General features: G+C 31.3%; 1 protein-coding gene across 4 annotated transcripts in view; it reads left to right on the top strand.

The window, feature by feature from the left end:
- LOC122504191 (SAM and SH3 domain-containing protein 1-like) overlaps nucleotides 1–24,799 on the top strand; it is a 641,260-nt gene that overhangs the window by 405,945 nt on the left and 210,516 nt on the right. For all 4 annotated transcript variants that reach the window (XM_043615130.1, XM_043615129.1, XM_043615128.1 and 1 more), the window contains one exon: nucleotides 20,969–21,140. In XM_043615130.1, the coding sequence (XP_043471065.1) occupies nucleotides 20,969–21,140 (172 nt within the window). The remainder of the gene's footprint in view (nucleotides 1–20,968; nucleotides 21,141–24,799) is intronic.

Here is a 24,799-nt window from a genome sequence, read left to right as displayed (position 1 = left end):
GAATGTCTCCTCATGCCAAATTAAATTCAAGAACTGTTCCTCAATATAACATAATTTTTTTCACGACTTTTACTTATTTACATAATTTGATTAGTAAGTTATTTTAAAAAATGCTCTCTCTCGAAGGCACATATTTTTCCACTCGTTTAATATATAAGGACGATTCAGCTGTGTACTTCTAACGAATCGTGCGATCTTTCGGTTTCCGTGACCAATCGTCGTGTCTTTACTTGCGTGTGCGTGTGTGCGTTAATAATATAGGTTAGGTTCTTACGTCGTGTTAAATATATTTACCTACAGTTACAGTGACATACACTAATGCCATCTACCATCAGATCCAAGTATCACTATCGTCTCTATGAGTATCTATAGACAATTAATTTGTTGTGTTTCTTTTTAATTCATGGCTTTCCCAACTTTGCAAAAATTATTATTTTCTTTCTAAAACAACATACTAATTTTCGTTAGTTTCCTTATGAAGAACTGTAAAATATATACTGAATGAGTGTTTTTGATAGTCTCAATAGCAATTTCTATAACCTATGTCGTTTTTCCCTTGAATCTAACCTAACATACTAAAATGTCTCACCAGTTTTAAGAATTAGTGGTATTAAAAGTTTCTCCGTGTAATTCTTAAATAAACAATTATTTGAAAAGTGCAATTTTTTTTGCTTTTAATAACAATGATTCAATTCCTACTTATAAAGCACATGAAGGGATATACAATATAGTGCTGGAATAACCGATTAAAGTGTAATCACTTTAAAAAAATTTTTTTGTATAAATATCAATTTTTGATACTTTTTTTCAAATGCGTTTTTCTCAAAACAGGATTTTTGAAATTGCCGTGCAGTGTTGCTCAAAAAGTTATTGACCGATTTTAAAATAAAAAATTGGAAATTGTTCGTTATTAACTTTATTATTAAGTGAACTAAACTTGAAAAAAAGAAAAAAATTTTTAGTACCTTTTTTTAAATAAAAAAGTTGCAAAAAAGTAGGCAAAAAATCGAATTTTTTTTAAAGTAGTGTCAATTTTTCAATTTTCAATATTTTCACTTAAAAGTTAGTTAACTTAATAATAAAATATTTATAAAATGTGAATAAACTTGATTTTTTGCTTTCGGACAAAATTTGTGGGCTCAGGACTGCACTGCAGTCATGAACTCCGGCGGAGCAGCTCTATATACAATAGCTCCCAATTTGAAAGATTTTTTATATAAACGCTTAAAAAAATATGAGTTACAGTTAAATATATAAATAACATAGTGGAAATGTTTTATTTCATTCAAAAAAATTCTTACTTAAAAAAAAATTCGCGATAAACGGCTAAAAAACAGCGTTCTAATGTGGTTTCCCCCCTTAAATGGCTGCCATTTCCACCTGGTTCTCTTTTATCTGTAAATGTGAGGTTATGTTTGAACAAGTCTTTTAAATTTGAACAAAATGTTTATATATTTCATTGTCACAGATATTGACCATTAATATTTTTCTCAGTGTAATTGTGTTTTTAATTAAAATTTAAAATTAAATTGAAATTTTTTTAATATTTGAATTAGATTTAAGAAGATTTTTCTAAATTTCTTAATATTTATATAATTATTTTTAATTAATGGAAGAAATTTTAAATGACTTCTATTAATGTAAAATTTATTTTTTATATTAAAAAAATAATTATTAAATTATTTGGGTAAATAATATTATTTAATTAAATAATTTAATTAAATAATTAAATAAACATTTAATAAAAAGAATAAATAATTTTACGAAATAATAATGATATTATATTTTATTTTTCTTTATGTCAAACATTTTTATAATTTATTACAAGAATCCTGTTTGATGAAAATTAACCCTCACAGCATCGGGATATTCAGGATATTCCAGAGACGTCCTGGGGATATCGATTTGTTTTCGGAAGTTTGGATATCCCTGGAATATCCTCTGGATATCCATGGACGTCCCTAGGATATCCCAGAGATATTCAAACTTCCGAAAACAAATCGATATCCCCAGGACGTCTCTGGGATATCTTGAATATCCCGGTGCTGTGAGGGAATTCTGTGCATTTCAAAAATTGACCTTATTAATTTTAAGTAATTAATTGATTTTATCAATTTTGTATAACAAACAAATATTGTTTAAAACGGCATTTAACATGCATACAATTTTTCTTCCAAGTGGTAATACAATTGTTGGATTAGTATATATAAGAGCCCAGACTTATTTTCTCGATATGAATTGTATACACGGAAAAAAAAAGTTCACGAATCTCTCGTGAACTAGTATATCACTTTTGGATGGGACACAAAATTCTTGAAAATCAACAAACACAGTTCGTCAAAATTTCATCAACTCCTTCGCTAGAAACATAGTACGGTTTTCGAACTTTTCGTCAAAGTTAACGAAAAATTCGTGAACTTTTAAAAAATGCTAAAAACAAGAAAAAATAATGTCCAGACACTACTTTTTTATAGTATTTCACTTTATTTGATAACTTGACGCCTATTACGCACCCAACTACACAGAATACACAATTTTATCGCCATTAAAATTCGTAATTCGCTTTACGGGATTCGAACCTAGTACCTATACCCTATAACATAATATTTCTAACAACTAACCGCCACGGCTAAATCTAGATACACTGTCCTTCGACAAACGAAACGATTAGCTTTGTCTGCTGTAAAACTCAGGACCGTGCAAAGTAGAAAAAGTCCCTTATCGTAACTTTTAATTCATTTTATGAATTATTTGTTTCACAAAGGAAATTATCAAACAAAAATATTCACTAAGTAATAAAAAACACTGATTCTAAATAATAACTTTCATCAAAGAATTTTCCCGAATGTAAACACCGATGACACCGACTGAATGATGAATGCTTGATCAGCCATATTTGATGCGCATTACGAACTGCGCATACTACTGACACTCGCGAGTTCACGATTTTTTCGTGAACTTGTACCTCTACTTTTGACGAACTACTCTTCATTAACAGTTCATCAAAAATTCATTAACTTTGTTTCAGTTTTTCGTTGACGTTCGCCATTTCTAATCAAAAGTGAATGAAGATTTTGAAATTTTGTGTCCCATCCAAAAGTGATATACTAGTTCACGACCCAGTAAAAAAAAACTAATTCAAATGAATTGAAACGAATTAACATTTTTGGTAGGCTCCAATTCGTATTTGTCACAAAGCGGGATTCACTCAAGCTCTTTGTATATTCAATTGAATTTAATTCAATATGTACCAATTTGTCCAAACGAATTCGCATTCGAAAGAAATGGCCAAGGAATGCATTGAATTCGTGCTAACGAATTGAAAAAAATTAAAGGCTCAAAACTTGTCCAGTGAATTGGTACGGATAGAAGGTTCGGAAGTTCAATACAGTTTCACGAATTCAGGAAAATTGCATCATGGCTCCAATTCGTATTTGTCACAAAGCGGGATTCACGAAAGCTCTTTGTGAATTCTTTTTAATTCATTTCAATTAGTTTTCGTTTACTGGGAGAGATTCGTGAACTTTTTTTTCCGTGTATCTGTTAGGCGAATCAGATTAGGTTGCGTTAAAATTAAGTTATCAATCGACATAGGTAAAATAGATTTCTTCTTTACTCATTAGTTATAAGTGGTGGCATTCTGTATACCGGTCACTGACATTCGATATTGTTTTTTTAGTGAAATCATGAATTTTAAAACTTGATCAACTGACTACTAAATTTTCAAACTGTCTTTCCGTGTTTAATAGTCTGACTACGAAATATTGATACCGTCGCTGTTTTTTCCCACTTTAGTAGTCAATTTACTAAGAACACATGGTGAGTTTAACATAAACAAGTATACAAAGTTTCTCCGTGCATTCATTGATGAAAATTAGTAACAATATTAACTCATTTAAAGTTAAAGAACATTTCATTTCAGTATAATTAGTAACCCAGTAAAAGAAATTATTGAGTGGAGCCGTTAGGAATTGTCAGTAGCTCTGAGCCAATACGGATTTGTGTAAAAACCGTATTGGGACGTTTGACTCAATCTTTTTTTCATCCACCGAATACGGTCCTTTTTTAGCATTGAAATTAATATCACAGAGCCACTACATTTACCATAAGAATCAGTGAAGTTGGTACAGTAGATACCTATTAATCCATTTAAACATTATGTTTTTCATTGATTTATATGGTAAATGATGATAAATGCAGTCGCATCTATAAAATTTTACTTTTACCCCTTTTTAATAATTTTTCACTGTTTTGTTTCGAAATCGTCATTTTTATATACCAGGACAATTGTGCTTTCAATTTATGATGTGTACTCTGTTTATGTGATCTTAATTTTAATGTTAAAAGAGGACCGTATTCAGTGGACGAAAAAAAGATTGAGTCAAACGTCCCAATACGATTTTTCACAAATCCATATTAGCTCAGAGCTACTGTCAATTCCTAACGGATTCATTCAATACTTTTTTTTTACTGGGAAATATAGTGACTAATTTCTAGAGTGCAAAAATTACTAATTATAAAAAGTTGAAATTAGGTAATGATTATTTTAAACTAAATAATTAATAGAAATATTGATTAAATTAGTGACTGGCATTTTTGTTATTAAATTAGTTATTTTTATTAACTAATTTATTATTATTTTTTATGTACAATTTAGATATTTTAATTTAATTATCTAATTAATTATTTCATCAAGACATTTGCTTATTTTCAACTAGCTGTCAAATAATTTAAAAATCTCATTTTCAATTTTCCTCTCTAGAGGTAGAAAAAAACACCTGTCTTTGATGATTTATTTTGAGAAATAGAAAAAAGAAATTTTTTGTTCTACGAAAAGTAATTGGCGATGACCTTAAATACCTCAGAATCATAAATTTCATAAAAATGACATTAATTTTACACATATCGTACACCGTTTTGGATCCTCCATTTTGAATTTTTTTTAAACCAAACTTCACATTCGTAATTAGCGGTCCAAAAAATCTGGAGTAACAAATTTCATAAAAATTGCATTAATTTTAAACATATTGTCCACCATATTAAATACGCCATTTTGAATTTTCAAAAACTGACTCTTGACATTTAAATGTATTCCTTTCAGGTCGATATCAATTCTACACAAATAAATTCTATACGAGAAAATTATGCACCGATAATAATTCTACGCAAAAAAACCTTCACATTAATAATAAACAGAATAAAATTTATTTGCAATGCAATATTAATATACTATTAAAATGTGATTTTAGGCAACAAGTATTATAATCTTTAATTATATAAATCAGAATCCGTAGACATTAACTAGATATATAGTGTTTATTTACTCTCCCTACTACTGTAGGGTTCGAGACTCCAAAAATACATTGTACCTTAACCAAAAATACAAATAATTCCTTATTACTGTTGTGTTTTTATATGTACCATGTTTTGGCACCGCTACTCTAGTGGTGCTTACGAGAACTTATATTTGTGTTCAGTAGTACGAGTGTAAACTCACGAGACGACGGTCAGAAACAAATGTATATTAATTAACCTTTTTATTAAAGTCTATTAATTATAAGTCCGTCTTTTTCCTGGCTAACCTTATTATAACCAACAAAGGTTATGGGCCCAGGCACCTCGTTTATCGTACGAAATAAATGACGTGAGTGTGCATAATTCGCAAGGAAAAAGAAACGAACATAAGACGCGTCGTTGATCGCCATTTTTTGTGTTGCTTGTTCGTCGTGAAGCAAAGCGTGAATCGTGTAAGCGGTTATTTCTTCCGATTCGAATCATAAATTTTTGAGCCTCACAAACGTGTATACTTCTGGATTCGTGGTAGTGCGGAATTAGACGCCTAAGGAAATAAAAAGAAATAAAATAAAACTTTTGTAAAATTAAGTTACATGTATTCAATGTCGCTGTGTTAGCCTCCGATGGTAATTTGGTGTGTTGATAAAAAAATAGACTAGACGTCGGTAAGTCAGAATCTTCAATTACCCCGCACGCATAGAAAGGGTTTGCTGTGGCAGCGAAGAAGTTCGCTGTGAGATCAAACAAGTTCGCTATGACAGCAAACTCGCATAAATTTTTACTACTGTTTGCTGTCACAGCTAACATGTTCGCTGCCACTGCAAACTTCTTAGCTGTGGTAGCTAATTTTCAGAGATTTTACAGCAAACATCTGTTTACTGCTGCAGCTAATTTCTTTTTTTCCGTGCGTGAGTAGTGTTCAAAACATAAACAAACAATGTCGGATCATATAAAAATTGAAAAGTTAAACAGTGTAAATTATGCTACCTGGTCATATCAAAGGAAAATGGTGCTTATAGAAAATGACTTCTGGTCAGGTATCGAACCTGGCGAAGATGAACCTCCGGAAGACGCGACCGCAAATGTCAAGAAGACGTATATCACACGTCAAGGAAAAGCACTTGCTAAAATCGCTCTCGCCATTTGTGATGAACAGCAAATGCATATACGTTCCCTTTTAAAAGCAAAAGACGTATGGGACGAATTGCAGAGATTATACGCACCAAAAGATAGCAAAATTCGTACCGTCCAGTTAAGACGAAAATTATATTCGCATAAAAAGTGTGATCACGAAACGGTGGAAAACTATTTAGGTCAAATTAACAAAACTATTACGGAATTATCAAATATCGGTGATCAAATAGAAGACGGTGATCTGGCTATAGTGATTTTGTGTGGACTTTCAGATGAATGGGATACAGTAGTGTCAGCGTTATGCAACCTTCCTGAAAATGAATTTACTTGTGCAACGGTAAAATGACGCTTATTAACAGAAGACTCGAGACGTCAAGAAAAAATAGTAAGCAAACAGCAATGTTTATGGAGACTAAGAAAACGTTTCATCCGAAAAGTCAAAATGATAAAAAGAAAGAAGATCCAAAGCCAGACATGACAAAGAATAAGTATAGAAAAAGTGAAACATCGTATTTTTATTCTCACAAAAATTAATTATGGTATTTTATCAGTGAAACAGCTCATTGAAAATAATAAGAAAGTGTTGTTTAATGAAAAGGGCTGTTTTATATATAATACAGACGGTAATTTGTTAATCGAAGCTACAGAAAAGGACAGATTATTTATTATCAACACTGAGCCGGCAAAGAAAGAAGAATCGATTTTAAATTTAGTGACACGAAAGGAAAAATCAGAAACGCTTGACTTGTGGCATCGAAGGATGATGCACGTAAATAAACACCAGATATTGCAAATGAAAAATATGGAATCAGTTATAGGACTAAATTGCGAAGAGAGTTCGATAACTCCATGTGATTCATGCCTTATTGGGAAATCAACACGCCAACCATTTCCAAAGAGACAAATAGACAATGCAGAGAGAAAAACCTCGATTTTAGAACTCGTTCATTCTGATCTCATGGGTCCTGTTGACGTTCCAAGCTGGGGAAAGAAAAAGTACATGTTGTCTATTATTGATGATGCTAGCAGATATGTTTTCGTGAGATTCCTGAAAAAGAAAAGTGACGCGCTAAGTGAATTCAAGAAGTGGAAAATTGAAGTCGAAAAACAAACTGAAAAAACTCTAAAAAGAATACGTACTGATAATGGCCTTGAATTTTGTTCGAAAAATTGGACAGAGTTTTGCGAATCATCAGGAGTTCGACACGAAACAACAATGACCTACACTCCTTAGCAAAATGGCATTGCTGAAAGGTGCAATAGAACATTGTTGGACTTAGTGAGATCCCAATTGCAAGAAAGTGATCTTCCTAAAAGTGCGTGGGCAGAGTTGATTTACACAGCAGCATATTCAATAATAATTTCATTCCATTCACTTCCTCCGCCAATAAAACTATATCATACGCATACGCTAACAAAAAGATCCTCTTAAACCCCTAAAATAAGCCATTTTATGATTGTTTCCCCAATTCACAATTCATCGCGCTAGGTGTTAGCCTAATAGCTACTGCGACCACCGGTCGTTAAAACAATTATAAATTCGGGTGTCATCGGACCAAAGGCGAATGGCCTTATGGTTACGATGATGATTACGTGAAAATTCTCATCAGAGAGAAGCGTGCCTTCGTACACCGAAGAGATCTCATCTATTGGTCTCGTCTATCAGTAATATTGCAATTGCTCACTTAATTAAAACTATTGGTAAAATCAACTTTTGATATGTGAAGGTTTCGTTCATTAACCCTTGTATCGACTGTCGTGAGCCGAACCCTTATTCTCATTCATTAATTTTCAAAAATATTAAAGTCTCGCAAAGTTTGCTACAATTCACATACTACACAAAACTACCTATCCAAAAATACAAAGCTCATAAAAATAGGACAATTTTTTTTCTGTTCTTTAAATACAGTATTGGTGTTCTTCACATACATATTACTGTCTCTCACATACATATGGCTGTTCTACACTGCGTATGGCTGAAACAGCAATACTGTATGGCTGTTCCATATCAACCAATATAATATTTGAGAATTGACCATATTTATGGCAGTACAATAAATATATTTTTGCCAGTGCACACAAACATTTTTTCGGTATTTTCAGAACGTTTAGGTTATAAGAAAAAAATGTATGTAGGGAAGACTAGGTGCGGTTGTTACGCTGTACAGTTGTTACAAATAGAATATCTTAGAAACGGTGAATTATAGAGATGCGGTTCCAAAGAGAAAAATGTTTAATTTTTATGTATGAACTTGCTGCAACATGTTTAAAATAAAAAGAGAAAAATATATTTTTCAGATACGTCTTAAATTCAATTAGTCTTGAATATAAAAACTAATATTAGGAAAAGTGCGCCGGTTGTAAGCACCCCTACGTAAACTTCGACGGCAAGCAGACTTTACTGATCTAAGTATTGCAAGTCGTGTTCGTTGACAATACGGACTTTTCGTATTGATAACGAAACAAATATATCCATTTGTGTAATAGCTGTAAGCATAATAAAGAAAATTTGCATTAAATAAATAAAAAAGTAATTTTGTATTGTTTTCGAAGAGCAACATATGGGTGTAGATTCATTCAGAAAAAAGGGTTTAATTTTTTTTTGCAGTGTTGTCATTATATTTTGTGATTCACCTTCGTGTTTAACCAAAATCCTGCATCACAAAATATGTTGGTCTTTTTAAAAAATAACTGTCATTCCCGGTTGTGGGCACCTTTATGTTAAGGAGGCTCTACCATCTGACAATGATGTGGACTACTGTCTCATATATCTAAACTTTCTGCCAAGGAAAGTGACAGCCGCAAACTCCATTAAATGCGATGATTATAGTTGTTCAGTGCATTAGAAGTGCGTTATGGTTTGCGTACTAGCTACTTCACATGCAAGCATTATGCTTTTGTTAGCGATGAGCATAGTGTGAAAACGTGTCATCATTTTTGTTCTTTATCCCGGCAAAGTCTCTTAAAATAAAGAAACTTTCATTCCTTCTTTATTTGTGTTGGTTTCCTTTAATATTTTTCTATTTTTAGCTGATTTTTCAAGGGTGCCCACAACCGGGTACAAAAATTTTTTTGTCAAAAAATTTCCATTTCACTAAATTTTTAATAAAACTTTTTTATTTAAAGGAATCAATTTAATTCCTTCACTGACAGTCACCTTAGACCTCTAGCTTTCAATGCGTACACATATATTTGTATAATATGCACATGGACAAATGTTATGAGGCAAAAACAAAAGGGTGCCCACAACCGGAACACTTCCCTTACTAATTTATAAAAAAATGCGCAACCACTAAAATAAAAAAAGTAAATAAATTTCTAATAGAATTAGTAGAATTTAACTAACTCATAAAAAATGCCAATCATTAATTAAGATTATTTGAAATTATCACTAATTCAAATTTTAGAGTTCGCAGTTTCCAGAAGAAAAATGGTTTAAAAAAAATCATGTGCAAAATTAATCGCAAAGATTAAGTTTTAATAGAACTTGTGAAAGTTATCAATTTTCCGTATAAATTTTTATTATATTTTTTATCCATTATATTGTCCCGTATAGTGCTTTTGTGAAACCTGATGATTTCTCGTGAGATTATGACCCACACGCTTATATTCTTAATTCCCTATCGTAGCACCATCCTTTTGTATCCTTATATATATGTATACCTTAATACACTGTGGCACCCTTCAAGTCTCTCTCACTCTCTCTGCTTTGGAATTACACGCTACAGTTGCTAATTCTCAGAGTGATTTATTCTTTTTCACTTTACACATTCCCATCTTTATCCTTTTGATCCTTATTAAGTTGTTCCTTTCACAGTTGCACAAGCCCAATGAATATATAATATTATCTATCCAACAGAAAATTATTACGCTAAACTTCACTATCTATTCATATATATGATCAATGATTTTTAGAAGAAAAATTTTATAGAAATTTTTATCTGGAGATTATTTTTTCCGCGTTTTATTTATAAACATATGTATTAAAAGAAAACAATTTTTCGAACAAGGCATTTAAATGAGCTTTCATATATTTAAAAGAAACTTTTGACTTGTGAAATAATTGCTGACCTAAATTTTGAGGTTCTGTTTATTTTTTAACTTGTGAATTTGACACTAATTTTTTAGTTATATTCGTTTTCTCATATGAGACTTTAACTAATTTCGCCTCTGTTATGAATGTGTTAATGTATATATATATATATATATATACACATTTGTTTACTTTAAATTCATTTATATTAATAAAATACAAATATATATATTTTTTCTTAAAGTTTAATTGTGAATTAATATAATAACATTCTTTTAATCCAATTATTATATTAGAAGAGTAGGTGAGAGTAGGTGCAGTTGTTACAATTTTGATAAAATCAGTTACAGTGAGTAGAGTTTAACTCGAATTTGTTTGGTCATACGATTTAATCAAAGGAATATTATCTAGTTTTAAAAAGCCATAATTGATTTAGCTCTATATCTCTTATTTAATTAACTAGAAGCATTTGACTAACAGTATGTAAATTGTAACAACTGCACAAAGTGAATGTCGATTGTTACAATACCAAGAATCATCTATAACATTTCGAAATTGAAGACAAATAATTTTTTATAACAATTTTGATAAACTACAGTCGAGTCCGGTTATAACGACATTCAAGGGACAGAGGATTTCCGTCGCATTAACCGGACGTTGTTATAAGCGAAAAAATTTATGCACTTTGTACAAATTAATTTAAGAACTTAAAAAATCTGTAATTTTCGTTTGTTTTTGATTTAGTTTTACTTTATAATAAGAACTGCGGATAATATTGTGAATTCGAGACATAGCACTTTTAATTTTGTCGTCATCGTAAGTACAATGGACAAATGTACTTAGTAAATTTGCAGCCTTTAAAGCATAAGAGATACACTGTAAAAATAAATTAATTTAAAATGTTTTAGTAGACACATTTGTATTTTATTCTAAGATACAAAATACTATTTTCCATCTCATATATTATTTTAAGATACTAATTATAAGTTACCTATTTTTGCAATGTGGCTGAAGATCCATAGCTTCCACCAAAGTTAATATTGGAACGTCGTCTTCGTCAATTAAATCCATGGATGTGCTGGGATAATTTTCATCTACTCTGCGAAATCCGGCATGTATATAACAATTTGAAATGGTTTGTTGTGATATCTTTGACCAGGCGTCATATATCATTAATATAGCGCCAAGTATTTAAATCTGAATATGTTTATCAGAGGAGGCTGACTGTTTATCCAGAATTTCCACCATTTTCAAAACAAGATTTTTGCGAAAATTGGTTTTCATAGCTCGAATTATCCTTTGATCCATGGGTTGCAGGACTGAAGTAGTGTTTGGAGGAAGAAACACTAGGGTTATATCTTGCAAGCCTTTAATCGCAATATGCGATGGACAGTTGTCAACTAGAAGTAGAATCTTCTCTTTCTTTTTTTTAACTCGCGATCCCAAGAACATACCCACTCTTGAAAAACTTCTGACGTCATCCAGGCTTTTTGATTGTTCTTATATTTAACTGGTAATGATAGTACACTTTTGAAACATCTGGGTTTTTTAGATTTACCTATAACTAAAAGTTTTTTTTTAATAGAACCACTCATGTTTGCTGCAACCATAACAGTGATTCTTTCTTTCGAAAGTTTGCCACCCGCACATGTTTCACCTTTAAATTTTAAAATCTTGTCTAGTGTTAATCTAAAAAACAACCCGGTCTCATCTGCGTTAAATATTTGATCATCAGTAAATTTTGCACGCAAATTTGTCCACACTCTTTCTAGCCAATCACTTACATTACTTTTATTCACTGACATTTTTCTCCACTGATCTTACCGGCAATAATATTATGTCTAGCTTTGAATCTATTAATCCAGCTCGGTGTACATGTACCTAAAATTTGAAATGTCAAATTGTGATGCAAAGAAATTAGCTTTTTCCTGCCATATAGGTCCATTCACAGGAATCCCTCGGCTTCGTTGCACTTTCAACCACTGCAACAACGCTTCATCAATTTCTTCGTATGCAGGTGTCCTCATACGTTTTGGTCTGAAAACATTTGAATTGACCGCAGATTCAATTTTTTTTATTCTTCAATATTGTTGATATTGTCGAGTGAGACACATCATATAAAACTTTTTTGCAAGGAATGAATTAGATTCTTCTGCTTCTAATCTATGAATAGATACTTTTTTGTTCAACTAAGAAGCACTTTCTACGCTTAGGTGTTGACATTTTCGCGCGTGATATTAGCGAAGTTTCTCAATTACCTAATAGCACAGGCCGACAAAATTTTGGCGAATCTCAGAACCAGGAACCGGACAATATTTTTCCGAAGGTTTTTGATGTGCTGAATCCGAATCTGACCTCAGAATTGCCCCATCATGTCAGGTTTTTGAGATATTCTAACCTGAAAGTGTCAAAAACATGTTTTTTGGGCATTTTTGAAGTCCTGTACAATCAACAGAAATTTTTTTTCTAAAAGTTATTTACGGCATTTAAAACTACTACTTTTCCCCTTTAATAAGCTTTTTGAAACTTGAAAAAATCTTTATTTGTCACTGAGATATCGTCATTTGAAGTTTTTGAATGTGATACATTGGTCAATATTCGTATACTGACCAGATTAAAAAATTTCAAATGACGATATCTCAGTGAAAAATAAAGATTTTTTCAAGTTTCAAAAGGCTTTTTAAAGGGGAAGAATAGTACAGGAAGTAATTGTACAGGACTTCAAAAATGCCCAAAAAACGTGTTTTTGACACTTTTAGGTTAGAATATCTCAAAAACCTGACGTGATGGAATTTTTAAAAATAGTCGGATTTTTACGAAAATTCGTATTTATAAAATCTGACATTAAATTCGTTATCAGCGACCCCAAAAACACCCAGATACTAATTTTTGTAAAAATCCAACTATTTTTTAAAAATTCGTCCGCCATATTGGATCCGCCATTTTGAATTTTATAAATCTGACGTTAAATTCGTAATCAGCGACCCCAAGAACCCCCGAGTAAAAAGATTCAAGCAAATCTGTCATGATTTAAAAAAGTTCTCCTGTCACTTAAAATCCGATGTTTTTTGAGGTTATGTCAAAATCCTGACGTGATGGAGCAAAACGGACTTCAGATTCGTGTTCAGCGCATCAAAATACATAAGGGAAGAGTGGTCTCATTCGTCGGCCAGGGTACTTTTATTTTTTTGTGTAGCTGTGTTATTTAAAAAATATCAAGCAGAGAAATATTTACTTTTAGCCTCTAAAAGACAATGTGCCTATTTTTTACTTGTAAAGCTTGCATATAATTTTTAAACATATCGCAGCAAGTTCGTTCATAAAAACTAAACATTTTTTCCTTTGGAATCCCATCTCTATATTTTACTGCAGGGGGGCCAAGCTGCAATGCAGATATATACAAAGTTGTGTCGCCACGCTACCGAAGCGCTGCTGTAGTCACGAATACAATCAAAAATTCATGTCTATGAAGCGTTTGAAATTGTTTTTAAATTTGAAATGTCAAATTGTGACAAATTTCTTAAAACTAAAACGTTTTTTAATAAACTGTGTGCCTTATTTAATGTCTTATTTTATTGAATAAGGTATTTTTTCTTTTTAATATTGTTAGTTCACGAAGCAAGCCAAAAATATAAAAAAAAAATAAAAATGATTTTCAAGCAGGAGGAAAACCTACAAAACACAAAAATTAACTAATCAAGAGAATCTCCCTATGCAACCAAGAAAAAGCGATAAAAATTATTTTTATTATTTTTGAATTGAAATAATTAGCTTTTATTATGTTTCTACATCAAAAAATTGCTTTTTTAAAATCTATTTTAAAAATTTAATATTTCTAGAGGAATTTTAAATAAAATAAACATTTCATTACACATGTTCCAATAATTTCTTTTCTTATTCAGTTTAACTAATTTTATGATATAAGCTCAATTTCAAAAAGTATCCTATTTTTGAAGCAAAAATATGATTATAAAAATAATCATTTATGTAAACCTTTAGGTTAAAACGTAAATTATAATTTTTTAAAAATCATTATCACTAATAACATATTTAATCAACACTTTTAAGGGGACATTCCAGTTCAAAATGTCAAAAAAATCGATTTTTTTTTGTTTTTATTTTCGGATTTCTTAAAGTGTCCAGAATACTCTTCTAAAATATAATTGCAAAATTCGAAATGAAACAAAAGTTATTACATCCTTATTCTTCGCCATGTCAAAGATGTTTTTGTATGCGGATAAGCAATCGAATGATTTAAATGTTTTCTCATTTGCATTTTTTAAAAAAGACAAACAAAAATGTATTTGGTGTTGCTGATCACAAATTAGATATCAAATTTTCAAAATTCAAAATGGCGGATCCAAAATGGCGGAAAAGAAAATTTTTTTTTCAATTTTTTTTTCGTTTAATTTTTTTTTCGTCCATCATATATTGCATCCGCCATTTTTAATTTTGAAAAAATGATGTCAAATTCGTAATTAGCGACCCCAAAAACCCCCCCGTAACGATTTTCAAGCAAATCCAATGATTTTAAAAATAAATGTCCGCCATATTGGATCCGTTATTTTGAATTTAAAAAATCTGATTCCATATTCGTAATTAGCGACCCCAAAAACCCCCGAGTAACGATTTTCAAGCAAATCCGATGATTTTTTAAAAAAATTTCGAAACTTATGAACAAAAACTTAAAATGCGTTTTTCTTAAAATGTCTTTTTTTGATCTGGTAAGAGTGATATCTCGAGTTCTTCTGAAGTGATTTTAAAAAATCAAACTGCTTTTGATTGAGCGTCATCATGCCTATAAGTGGTACATCAAAAACTGGAAAATTTCCAACTCCCCTTTTTTTATAAGAGAAATTCTGAATAAAAACACTTTTTTTTGCATATTTTGGAAAAAAAGTACTCTAAAAAAAGGGGGGGGAAAGAAAATTCCACTTTTTTGAGGTTCCACACCTAAAGAAATATCTAACGAAGAGAATGTCACTTCGTTTTTGGTTTTATCTGTTATAGAAAGTTTGGAATCGATCTTACCACCGAAAATGGGCATTTTTGAAAATGGCGTATATCGCCGCCATTTTGAAATAAAAATGAAAAAATTTTTTTTACAAATTCTTTAATAAATTATTTATTACATGTAAAAGAAATTTTTTAAATAAATGTCATAGTTATTTTAATAATATATACTAAAAAAGCCTTCTTTTTGCCTGTTTTGAACTGGAATGTCCCCTTAATTAAAATAAATTATAAATATTATATAAAGTTAAAATTTTTCTGTGTTTTAAATAATTAAAATAGTAATATATTAACATTTTTAATTTGGTTATATTTTCGGAGCACCATTTTGACATTTCAAATTTAAAAACAATTTCAAACGCTTCATAGACATGAATGTTTGATTGTATTCGTGACTACAGCAGCGCCTCGGTAGCGAGACGACGCAACTTTGTATATCTGACAATTGCATTTCAGCTTGGCTCCCCTGATTCACTGTTTCTGAGATATTCAATTTGTAAGAACTGCACAGCGTGTAACAACCGCACCTCGTCTCCCCTATAATAGAATCTCCCACAGCATCTAAACTTGCAGCAACATTGACAATATTGCTGCAAGTTTCACAATATTGAGGCAATGTTGTCAATATTACTGCAAGTTTAGATGCTGTGGGGGATGTAATAGATTAATATACTTAAAACCTTGTAACGATAGCATTTAAATTCTAACGTGTGAAATTATATTTCATGCATAGAGTATATCTATATATACTACAGCGCGTTCAGCCTGCTAGTCGCGTAGAGAATAGCCACCGCACACACACCGCCGGGTCGCGCCTACGTCACAGTCCCCACCGCGAGACTTGCTACTAAACTTTATCTCTGAATCAATTAATTAAAATTATTTTCCAAAAGTTCTTCTAGAATTCAATTATATCTTAAAATAATTTTTGATAGATTTGTTTATAGTTATTTTTCGCATTATAAAAATCAAAAGAAGTTGCACTTTTTTACTAATAATTGTGGTATTTTGTTGCAATGTTTGGAAGAAAACTCGAAAAAGTCTCAATTTTTTAAAATATGTCTAAAAAAGTCTCAATTTTCTTAATTTTCCTGACAAAAATTTTGTTTCTCCCTGATGCAGTTTTTTAAATCTCGGATCGAGAATTGTTGCCATTGGAGCTACTTTAATATTTTCTACTGTCTTAAATCTTTTCTCCAAATTAGTAAAAAAAATTTGTTTAAAATTAAATAAAACGGAAGGCGTTGCTTTATAATTGTTGATACTCTAAAAAAGGAAACAATTAAGAATATTATAGGGGACCGTTAAAATAATATGTAACGCTTTTTGGGGCCCAAATTTCAGAAAAAGAGCGTTACGTATTTTTTGAACGACCCTTAATCTAAATTATATTTTAATACCGCCAGATTAGCTCAGTCGGATAGTTGCCTCGCTTGGTGGACGTTTTAGGACCAAGGGTTCGCGCCCATTTGGCTTGGTATTTTTCCGCCACGTGAGATAATCTAAGCGGGAGGTTTGACGTCGAGGTATAATGATGTGCACCGTCGATTATTGTCCGGTACACACCATGAGATCTCCACTGTCGATAAACCGGTTGTACTCAGGAGAGGTTTTCTACAGTTTCCCTCTCTACTGGCGAGAAAACCCATTAGACGGGTGGTCCAGGCAAATGCAAGTACTCTTAATTTTCAAGTCGTTCTGTAGACGCAAAATTTAATATTAATTATAGAAAACATTGTAAGACAGAAAATTTGTAAACAGACACTTGTATAGCCAAGTTATGTAGGCTTAAGACAGGTGTATAAACAAATTAATAAATTATATTTTAATGTAATATATTTTAGAAACGGATAATAATAAGAATATGGTATTTACTTTTTGAAGAAGGGAAATCAGTGGTATACACTTGCTCAGTGTAACCGACTTCTATGAGAAAATTTCCTTAGTTAATTGAGACATAGGTTTTAAAATATCTCTAGTCGACTTTTCTCTGGAAACTTTTAACAAAACTTTTCCTATGAAATTGGACAGTTCCAAAAATCGATCGACCATATCGAAAGTGTAATTCCACCGTGTTTGCACTTCTTGTATAAGTTTTAAGCACTGGTTTTTATTCTTATTCCATTCTTTCTTCTGCAAAGCTTTGAGCTCTTCAGTTGCTCTATCACTTTTGCGAAAAAAGTAACAATTTTTTTATTTTTCTAACAACTGTTTTCAGAGAACTGATGTCATTATTTTCATTTCCCTGATCGTCGTCTGAAAGGTCATTATCGTCGTCGCTGTTTTCGGGCAACAATGTTTAATGAGTGGGCAAAGCATGCGATATGCTTCTTATTACCAAAAACAATTTTGCAAGCATTGATAATGTTAGAAGCATTGTCGGTTAAAACTGCCTTGACGTTGTCAGGTTTTATGCTCCATTCGGAAATTAGATCCTTTAAGATCACGCATAAATTTTCCGTTGTTATTTTTTCAGCGATAGGTTTGGCTCCAATTGTCACAGATTCTATTTCGATTCCTAAATATTTTTTGTGCTATTATCATATATATTTACAAATATGAATAAAGTTTTAATCTACACTACCGTCCGTGAGTATCAGGACGCCCCTTTTTTCATGAGTGGAAGAATGCTTAAAACGTAGAAAATAGGAATGACAAAAATTTTTCGTATTTTTTTCCTGAAAGATAATGAAATTATGAAAATACTGACACCTGATCGAAGAATTTTCGTTGACTATTCTGTCAGATACAGAAAAAATACTGGATTTTGCATGCTTTTCGTAATTTTTTAATTTCTCGAAAACTAATTAACTTTTTTTAGCGTTCTTGGTCTTGTTTCAATCTCTATTCAATGTAGAATCTAAATTAATTTATAGTATTGTGATATAAATTTTTCCAAAAAAATTTGAAACTGAAAGTTGAATAAAAAAATTTTGACACTTTTTCATCAAAATAAAAATTTTTTTAATTAAATAATTAAGTAATCAAAAAGCTTTTTTGAATTTTAGTATATCTATTAAATGAACATATTTTCCATTGATCTTTTTGACACTTTAATATTCATGATAATTTTTTGAATTTTTTAATCCTACTTTTACGGTTTCAAATTTTTTTGGAAAAATTTATTTCACAATACCAGTTAATAATTTAGATTCTACATTAAATAGAGATTAAAACAAGACCAGGAGGGCTAATAAAAGTTAATTAGTTTTCGAGAAATTAAAAAATTACGAAAAGCATGCAAAATCCAGTATTTTTTCTGTATCTGACAGAATAGTCAACGAAAATTCTTCGATCAGGTGTCAGTCTTTTTATAATTTCATTAGCTTTCAGGAAAAAAATACGAAAAATTTGTTTCATTCTTATTTTCTACGTTTTAAGCATTTTTCCACTCATGAAAAAAGAGGCGTCCTGATACTCACGGACGGTAGTGTAAATATGTTTTATCAATTTATTTATAAAATTTCTTAATTAAAATAATTTAGGAATTTATTATTGATGCTATGTTTATTTACCATTAAGATAGTAAATACATAAAGGTTATACTTAACCTCTTTAACACTCTCCTTACTGTTACTGTCGTTATTTTCATTTTCGGTGGACGAAAAACTTTCTGTTCTTTTTCTTCGAAAATGAAAGCAGATTTATTTTATGGATAGTTTGTAGGTGTTTGGATAAAAAAGATGTGATTTTACAGAATTTTAATTCTACGAGGAACACACCGCAACGCACCTTATCTCTATTATTTATTTTTTGAAAATCATTCCAAACTTCACTTGGCGGCATTTTGGAAAAACAAATTTCAATGGAAACAAATTTCAACAAAATTATAAATTTTTTGCCCACTTTAATTTCTAGAAACTTTGCTAAATTCCAAGTAAACACTACGACAAAAATGTGATTATACCGGTTATACACATACCACGTGTACAGATTAACGCTGTTGGATCAACCAATAACGGCACATTCTGAGTATGCTCAGAGGAACTCTTGAAACGCCCAATAAATATGTCTCTGCGCAGACAGCAGACGTTAGTATAGAATCGATTCTTGGAAGTCGAGAATCGATTCTTCACAGGAATCGGACTAGATTCTACCATCACTATTCGCCGTCGAACTGACTCGGGGCTTGCTCCGAGGAAGAGCGACGAGAATTCTCTCCTTACCTTTCATTCTCTCCTTACCCTTTCATTTCTATCTGTCGCCGAGGCTGAGGTACAACTCTCCAAAGGAATGAGATCCTCCTTTCTCAGGGCAGGTACATCTGCATCAACTTCCTACCTAGTGCAGGCAGGCGGTATCACAGGTACAACTGGGTCTGCTAGACTAGACAATTCCCAGAAGGAGTTGTACTCGAGATACACGGACAACTGTGCAGTAGTAACACCCTTCGCTACTCTGCCTCGCCTCAAAGCTTACCTTTCCTAAGCACCTTTTGCACTCACCGCCCCACGTAAATAGAGGTACATCTCTATTCACCTGAAGCGATGTTGTAAAGTCGATTCTTTGTTCAAGGTACATCCAGGGTTAAGAATCGTCTGAACAGAGATTTAATTATTTCGGTATATTTTCCTATTGGATAAGAGGGTCAGCGGGCGTACTGGCTCTTCATTGACGCGATTTCTCCCTAGTGAAATATTGCGAAATCGTCTTCACTAGAGTGCACTATGTACGTAACCGTCCAATACGATAATCGGGAAGTAAATTCATGACTAGCTTTGGGAATAATTAAATCTAGTAACGCGCAACTCATCTGTAAAGTAACGTAATGTGAAACTTAGTAATTATGTAATAAGTGAAATGATTAATAGTGAAACGGTAAACTAATATAATTCACTATTCTGGGATGAAAAACTAGCGAATGATGTTTTATTATTAGTATTTCTAAATTTATTTATTTTGTTATATATATATTTATTATATTTTGTTATTCTTTTATTTGTTACTAAAATATACTTTTTTACAAAGGTTTAATTAATGCCTTGTTAATGACTACACCTTTACTCTAACTCATAGTATCAAACAATTCTGAAGATAAATACTGTTCTGATAAAAGATTTTTGAGACTAAATTGAGAGATTTAATTGAATTAAATACCCGGACTCCATTCGGCTAGCTATGCTTTTTGCAATTAAAAATAACAGATCATTACAACCTGTTTTACAGGTCAAAGAATGTTTAATATTTGTCTCACGAACAAGTATATTTTTTAACTGAATATCAGAAATAATAATCATGGAATTAATTTTTCTTAAAAATGCAAGACTGAAAATAAATATTTTCTTTTTTTTCTTTGTGGTTGTTCATCATGTTCATTGGTTAAGTTTTTTAAAATAGATGGATTTATTTTGGATAAACGTTTTAACGAATAACCCTATCGGGAATCTGTCAGAAGCAATTCCGGAACAAAATTTACTTTCGGAAGTGTTTTACAGAAGATTTATAGACCTGATGTCTATTCAAATTAAATAAGGAATACGATTTAATTTTTAGACGACACCTACATGTATGATGATGATGCAAGGTGTGGGATCGCAGGTGGTCTCGGACCAGGGCCAGGAGGTCAACATTGGTACGACGAGCCACCTTATGAATCCGATCCTGAAGATTTCCTTATGGGAGCTAGTGGAGGACCGGTTCCAACAACGACCATTCAAAACGGAAAGTAAGTTTATTTTTTTATATTACTATTATGAAATACCTAATTTCATTTCTCTTCGTTCAAAAAAAATTTAATTATATAAAAAATGGGGGAAAGTAGGGGAGAGTGGGGCTGAACGGTTAACACGAAACTCGAACAGTTTTTGCGGTCCTTATTTCGTTCTTAGCTCGGTTAACGCGTACAAATTGATAGCATCACACCTAGAGTTCTTTGTTCCAAATATTTTTTCACCTCTTAAAATATTTTTTATTATGTAATAACTCTATTAATCGTTTGATCAATTAGTATGAAAACGTATTTTCGTCAAATAATACAAGAAATAGTGTTTACATTGCGATGTGAATAAGAAAACAATCGAATTTCGACCTAAAAGCAAAATATTTAATTATGGTACTTTATGTTATTTATTATGAATGCCTCGTGTGAACAAGGGTTTACTATATTCTGTTATATTTCCCTGAAAAATTGATATTTTTGTTACGTTGCATCGTGTTTCACATTCGATAAATATATCGAAATTAAGCTTTTGCTGTAGAGCGAGCAAATCACACAAAGTAGCAGTGTATGTCTGATTTGTTGAAAAATTTTTTTCTTCATACCTCGATCGAAAGTACGTACTTCCCTCTGCGATTTCGCAGCAGAAAGTCAAACATTTGTGCTTTGGTTGATTTTCACACACGCCCTCTATTACAGCTGGAGTAAAAGAATTCTTTGTCTGTAAAAACACCACTGTCGGCAAATAAGAAAATTGCGAGTTCAATGACAATTTAACGACTAATTGTTATCGCAATATATAAAATGAGAAAAAAAATTATCAAGAAAACTTTTTATACTTTATAAATTTTTTTATCCACAAGCTCTGAATATTGAAATGAACGAAATCTTTTGCTGATATAATTATTTTCAAAACTTATTTAAATAAACATTAAAAACAAAAATAAAATAATTAAAAAATTTTTAATTTCTTTTTTAATACGTGCCAAAATGTTATAATACAATTTTAATAATTTGAAGAAATAGTGGAATTGTGGTCATTAGAAAGTTTAGAAACATAAAATTAAATTTGTACAACCAGAAAAATTCTTTTGAAAATATAATATTAATGTCGGGGCAGGCGAATGTTGTTTGCAAGAGAGAGACAGAAAAAACCAGAGCTTCACGAGTGTCCGCTAGAGGCGTTGAAGCGAGGAGCACAAGTAAATAAAGATGTCCGGCTGTCAAATGAAACACGATTGCAATTTTCTTAAAACATAAATTAGCGAGCGTACTTTCGACCGTATATAAAGAAAAATAGTATACATTACACGGGCAGAAATTCGAAAGCCTTAAACTACGCGATGATGCCTTCGGCTTCGTCTCGGGCATCACTTCGCGCAGTGCAGGAATTTCTAACTTTCTGCCCTTATAATGTAATTTTGTGACTCCGGATTCGGAAAGAGCGGAAAATTTTACGTTCGAATATGTTTTGACCATTTTTATGAACCAACCTTTCAAGGTCAGTTAAGGGTCATCTAGAAGGTCAAATTTTGATTTCATTCTCTTGTTCAGAAAGTTAGCTAGGGATGGATTTTAAAACAAATTGCTTTTTATGTTTTTGGGGTCGCTGATTACTAGAGATGTGCAAAACAAGCTCGAATTGCCCAGTCGAGCCGAAATTTTTTCGAACCGAGCCCGAGACGGCTCGATGTATCGAGTACTCGGGTAAATTCGAGTACTTGATTAAATTCGAGTACTCGGGTGAAATCGAGTACTCGAATAGATTCGAGCTTTTAAATGACAAAAAAATTATTAATAAGTATAAAATTTCGATTTTATTCGAATTACTGAATCAATAAAGTAAATATATCTTCAATTTCAAAGTGTATTTTAATTTGCTAATTATATCTAATATATGCGAAAATTATATGAATTTTCTCTAGAACTCGAATTTACTTAAGAGCTCGAAAAAATTCAAGTACTCGAAACGTTCGAGTACTCGAAATTATTTATTTATTATTTATTTGAAAACATGAGTTCCTAGGGCTAATGAGCCATAGGAAGGGAAATTATTCGAAATTATTCGAGCTTCTTGCACAGCTCGGCTCAGTTTGAACTCGAACTGATGAGGCTCAGCTCGAAAAATAAAAAGCTCAATCGAGCTTCGAGCTTTTTACACACCTCTACTGATTACATTTCAGGTGTACATATGACTCCATTACGTCAGCAACAAGGTCAAAAACTTTAATTCTAAATATTTAGTTTTTCCAACACCGGACCTAGATGACCTTTAATTGACCTTGAAGTTTTGCAAAATTAGGTGTTTGACAAAAACATAAAGGTCACCTATGCTTAAAACATGTCCACCTCAATTTCACTTTGTAGTCCTGTGTAATAGAATAATAATATAATTAACTAATCAACAAGTATAAGATATCAAATAACTAATAAAGAAATAACTATAAATAGCAGATAATCATGTTATAATAATAGTGAAAAGCAGAATAGTAACAGTCATTTGGTGCTTAGTTTACAGTGTTGAATCACATAAAGTATCGATGTATGTATTGATCGAGGGGTGAACAACTTCGATATTCCTCGTACACTCGATAGATATTCACATGTATTCTATGGGTATTCCCATGTTTTCCAGCATATATTCAATATTCTCACTATTCACTGATATTCTTTAATATTCTCAGTATTCACTTATATTCTTTAAAATTCCCATATATTCCTAAGTAATCTCCAATATTTTGACATATTCTATAATATTAACGAGCAGTAACAACAGTTTCAAGAAAACTGTAACATATTTTTACATTTGTCATTTAAATTTATACGCGTAAAGATTCCGGAAATTCAAAATTCTCTGCTATTTCGATACTCGAGTTAAAAAACAGAGTCAATTATTATTATAAGAGAAGATGTGCAATACATGAGGACGATTGGTGTGCATTTTCATCAATAAATAAAGCCTTTTTTTTGTTAACGCAGGGAGACCACATGTGAGTAAAGTCAGGGAAATGACAGGAAAAAAATTTTTAGTCATGGAAATTAAGAAAAATGATATTCTTTTCGAATTACTTTCAAAAACTTAAAAACTTTTCTTCCAAATATTGCAACAAAATACCACATTTTTTAGTATAAAATGGAACTCATTTCGATTTTTATAGTGCGGAAAATAACTAGAAACAAATCTTTCTAAAATTATTTTTTGTCCTCATTTTTTTTGTAACTCATTCCCACCCTGGGGTAGGGGAAAAGTATTTTGCGACCGCATGTTAATTATTCGATATTCTTCATTAAAATGCGATATTTTCGACTTTCTTTTTATGATAACTATAAAAATGCAAACATTTTTAACTTGTTTTATTTTGTCTATAAAACTGTGCTATTTATTTTCGATTTTCTCTAAAAAAATTGTGACAAATTTGGTTTTGTTCCCATTTTGGTTGTAAAAATTGTCAATTTTAAATACATTGTTTTCTTATTTCTATATTAAAACTTCTATCATTATAGACGTCAAATACATTTATAAAAAGTTTAATTTTTAACTAATATGAGCGTTTAATCGTTTGTGCCCTCAATGACATACTTTCCATGCAGTTAGGACAAAAAATTATGTTAGCATAATGGGCGCAAAATAACTATTTGAATCTTTTTTCTATTTAAATTTTCGAAAT

This window comes from Leptopilina heterotoma, unplaced genomic scaffold, assembly GCF_015476425.1.
Source record: "Leptopilina heterotoma isolate Lh14 unplaced genomic scaffold, ASM1547642v1 Lhet_284, whole genome shotgun sequence".
Classification (NCBI taxonomy): Eukaryota; Metazoa; Arthropoda; class Insecta; order Hymenoptera; family Figitidae; genus Leptopilina; species Leptopilina heterotoma.
Note: the sequence above shows the minus strand (reverse complement) of the source record. Positions and strands in the feature narration are given on the sequence as shown.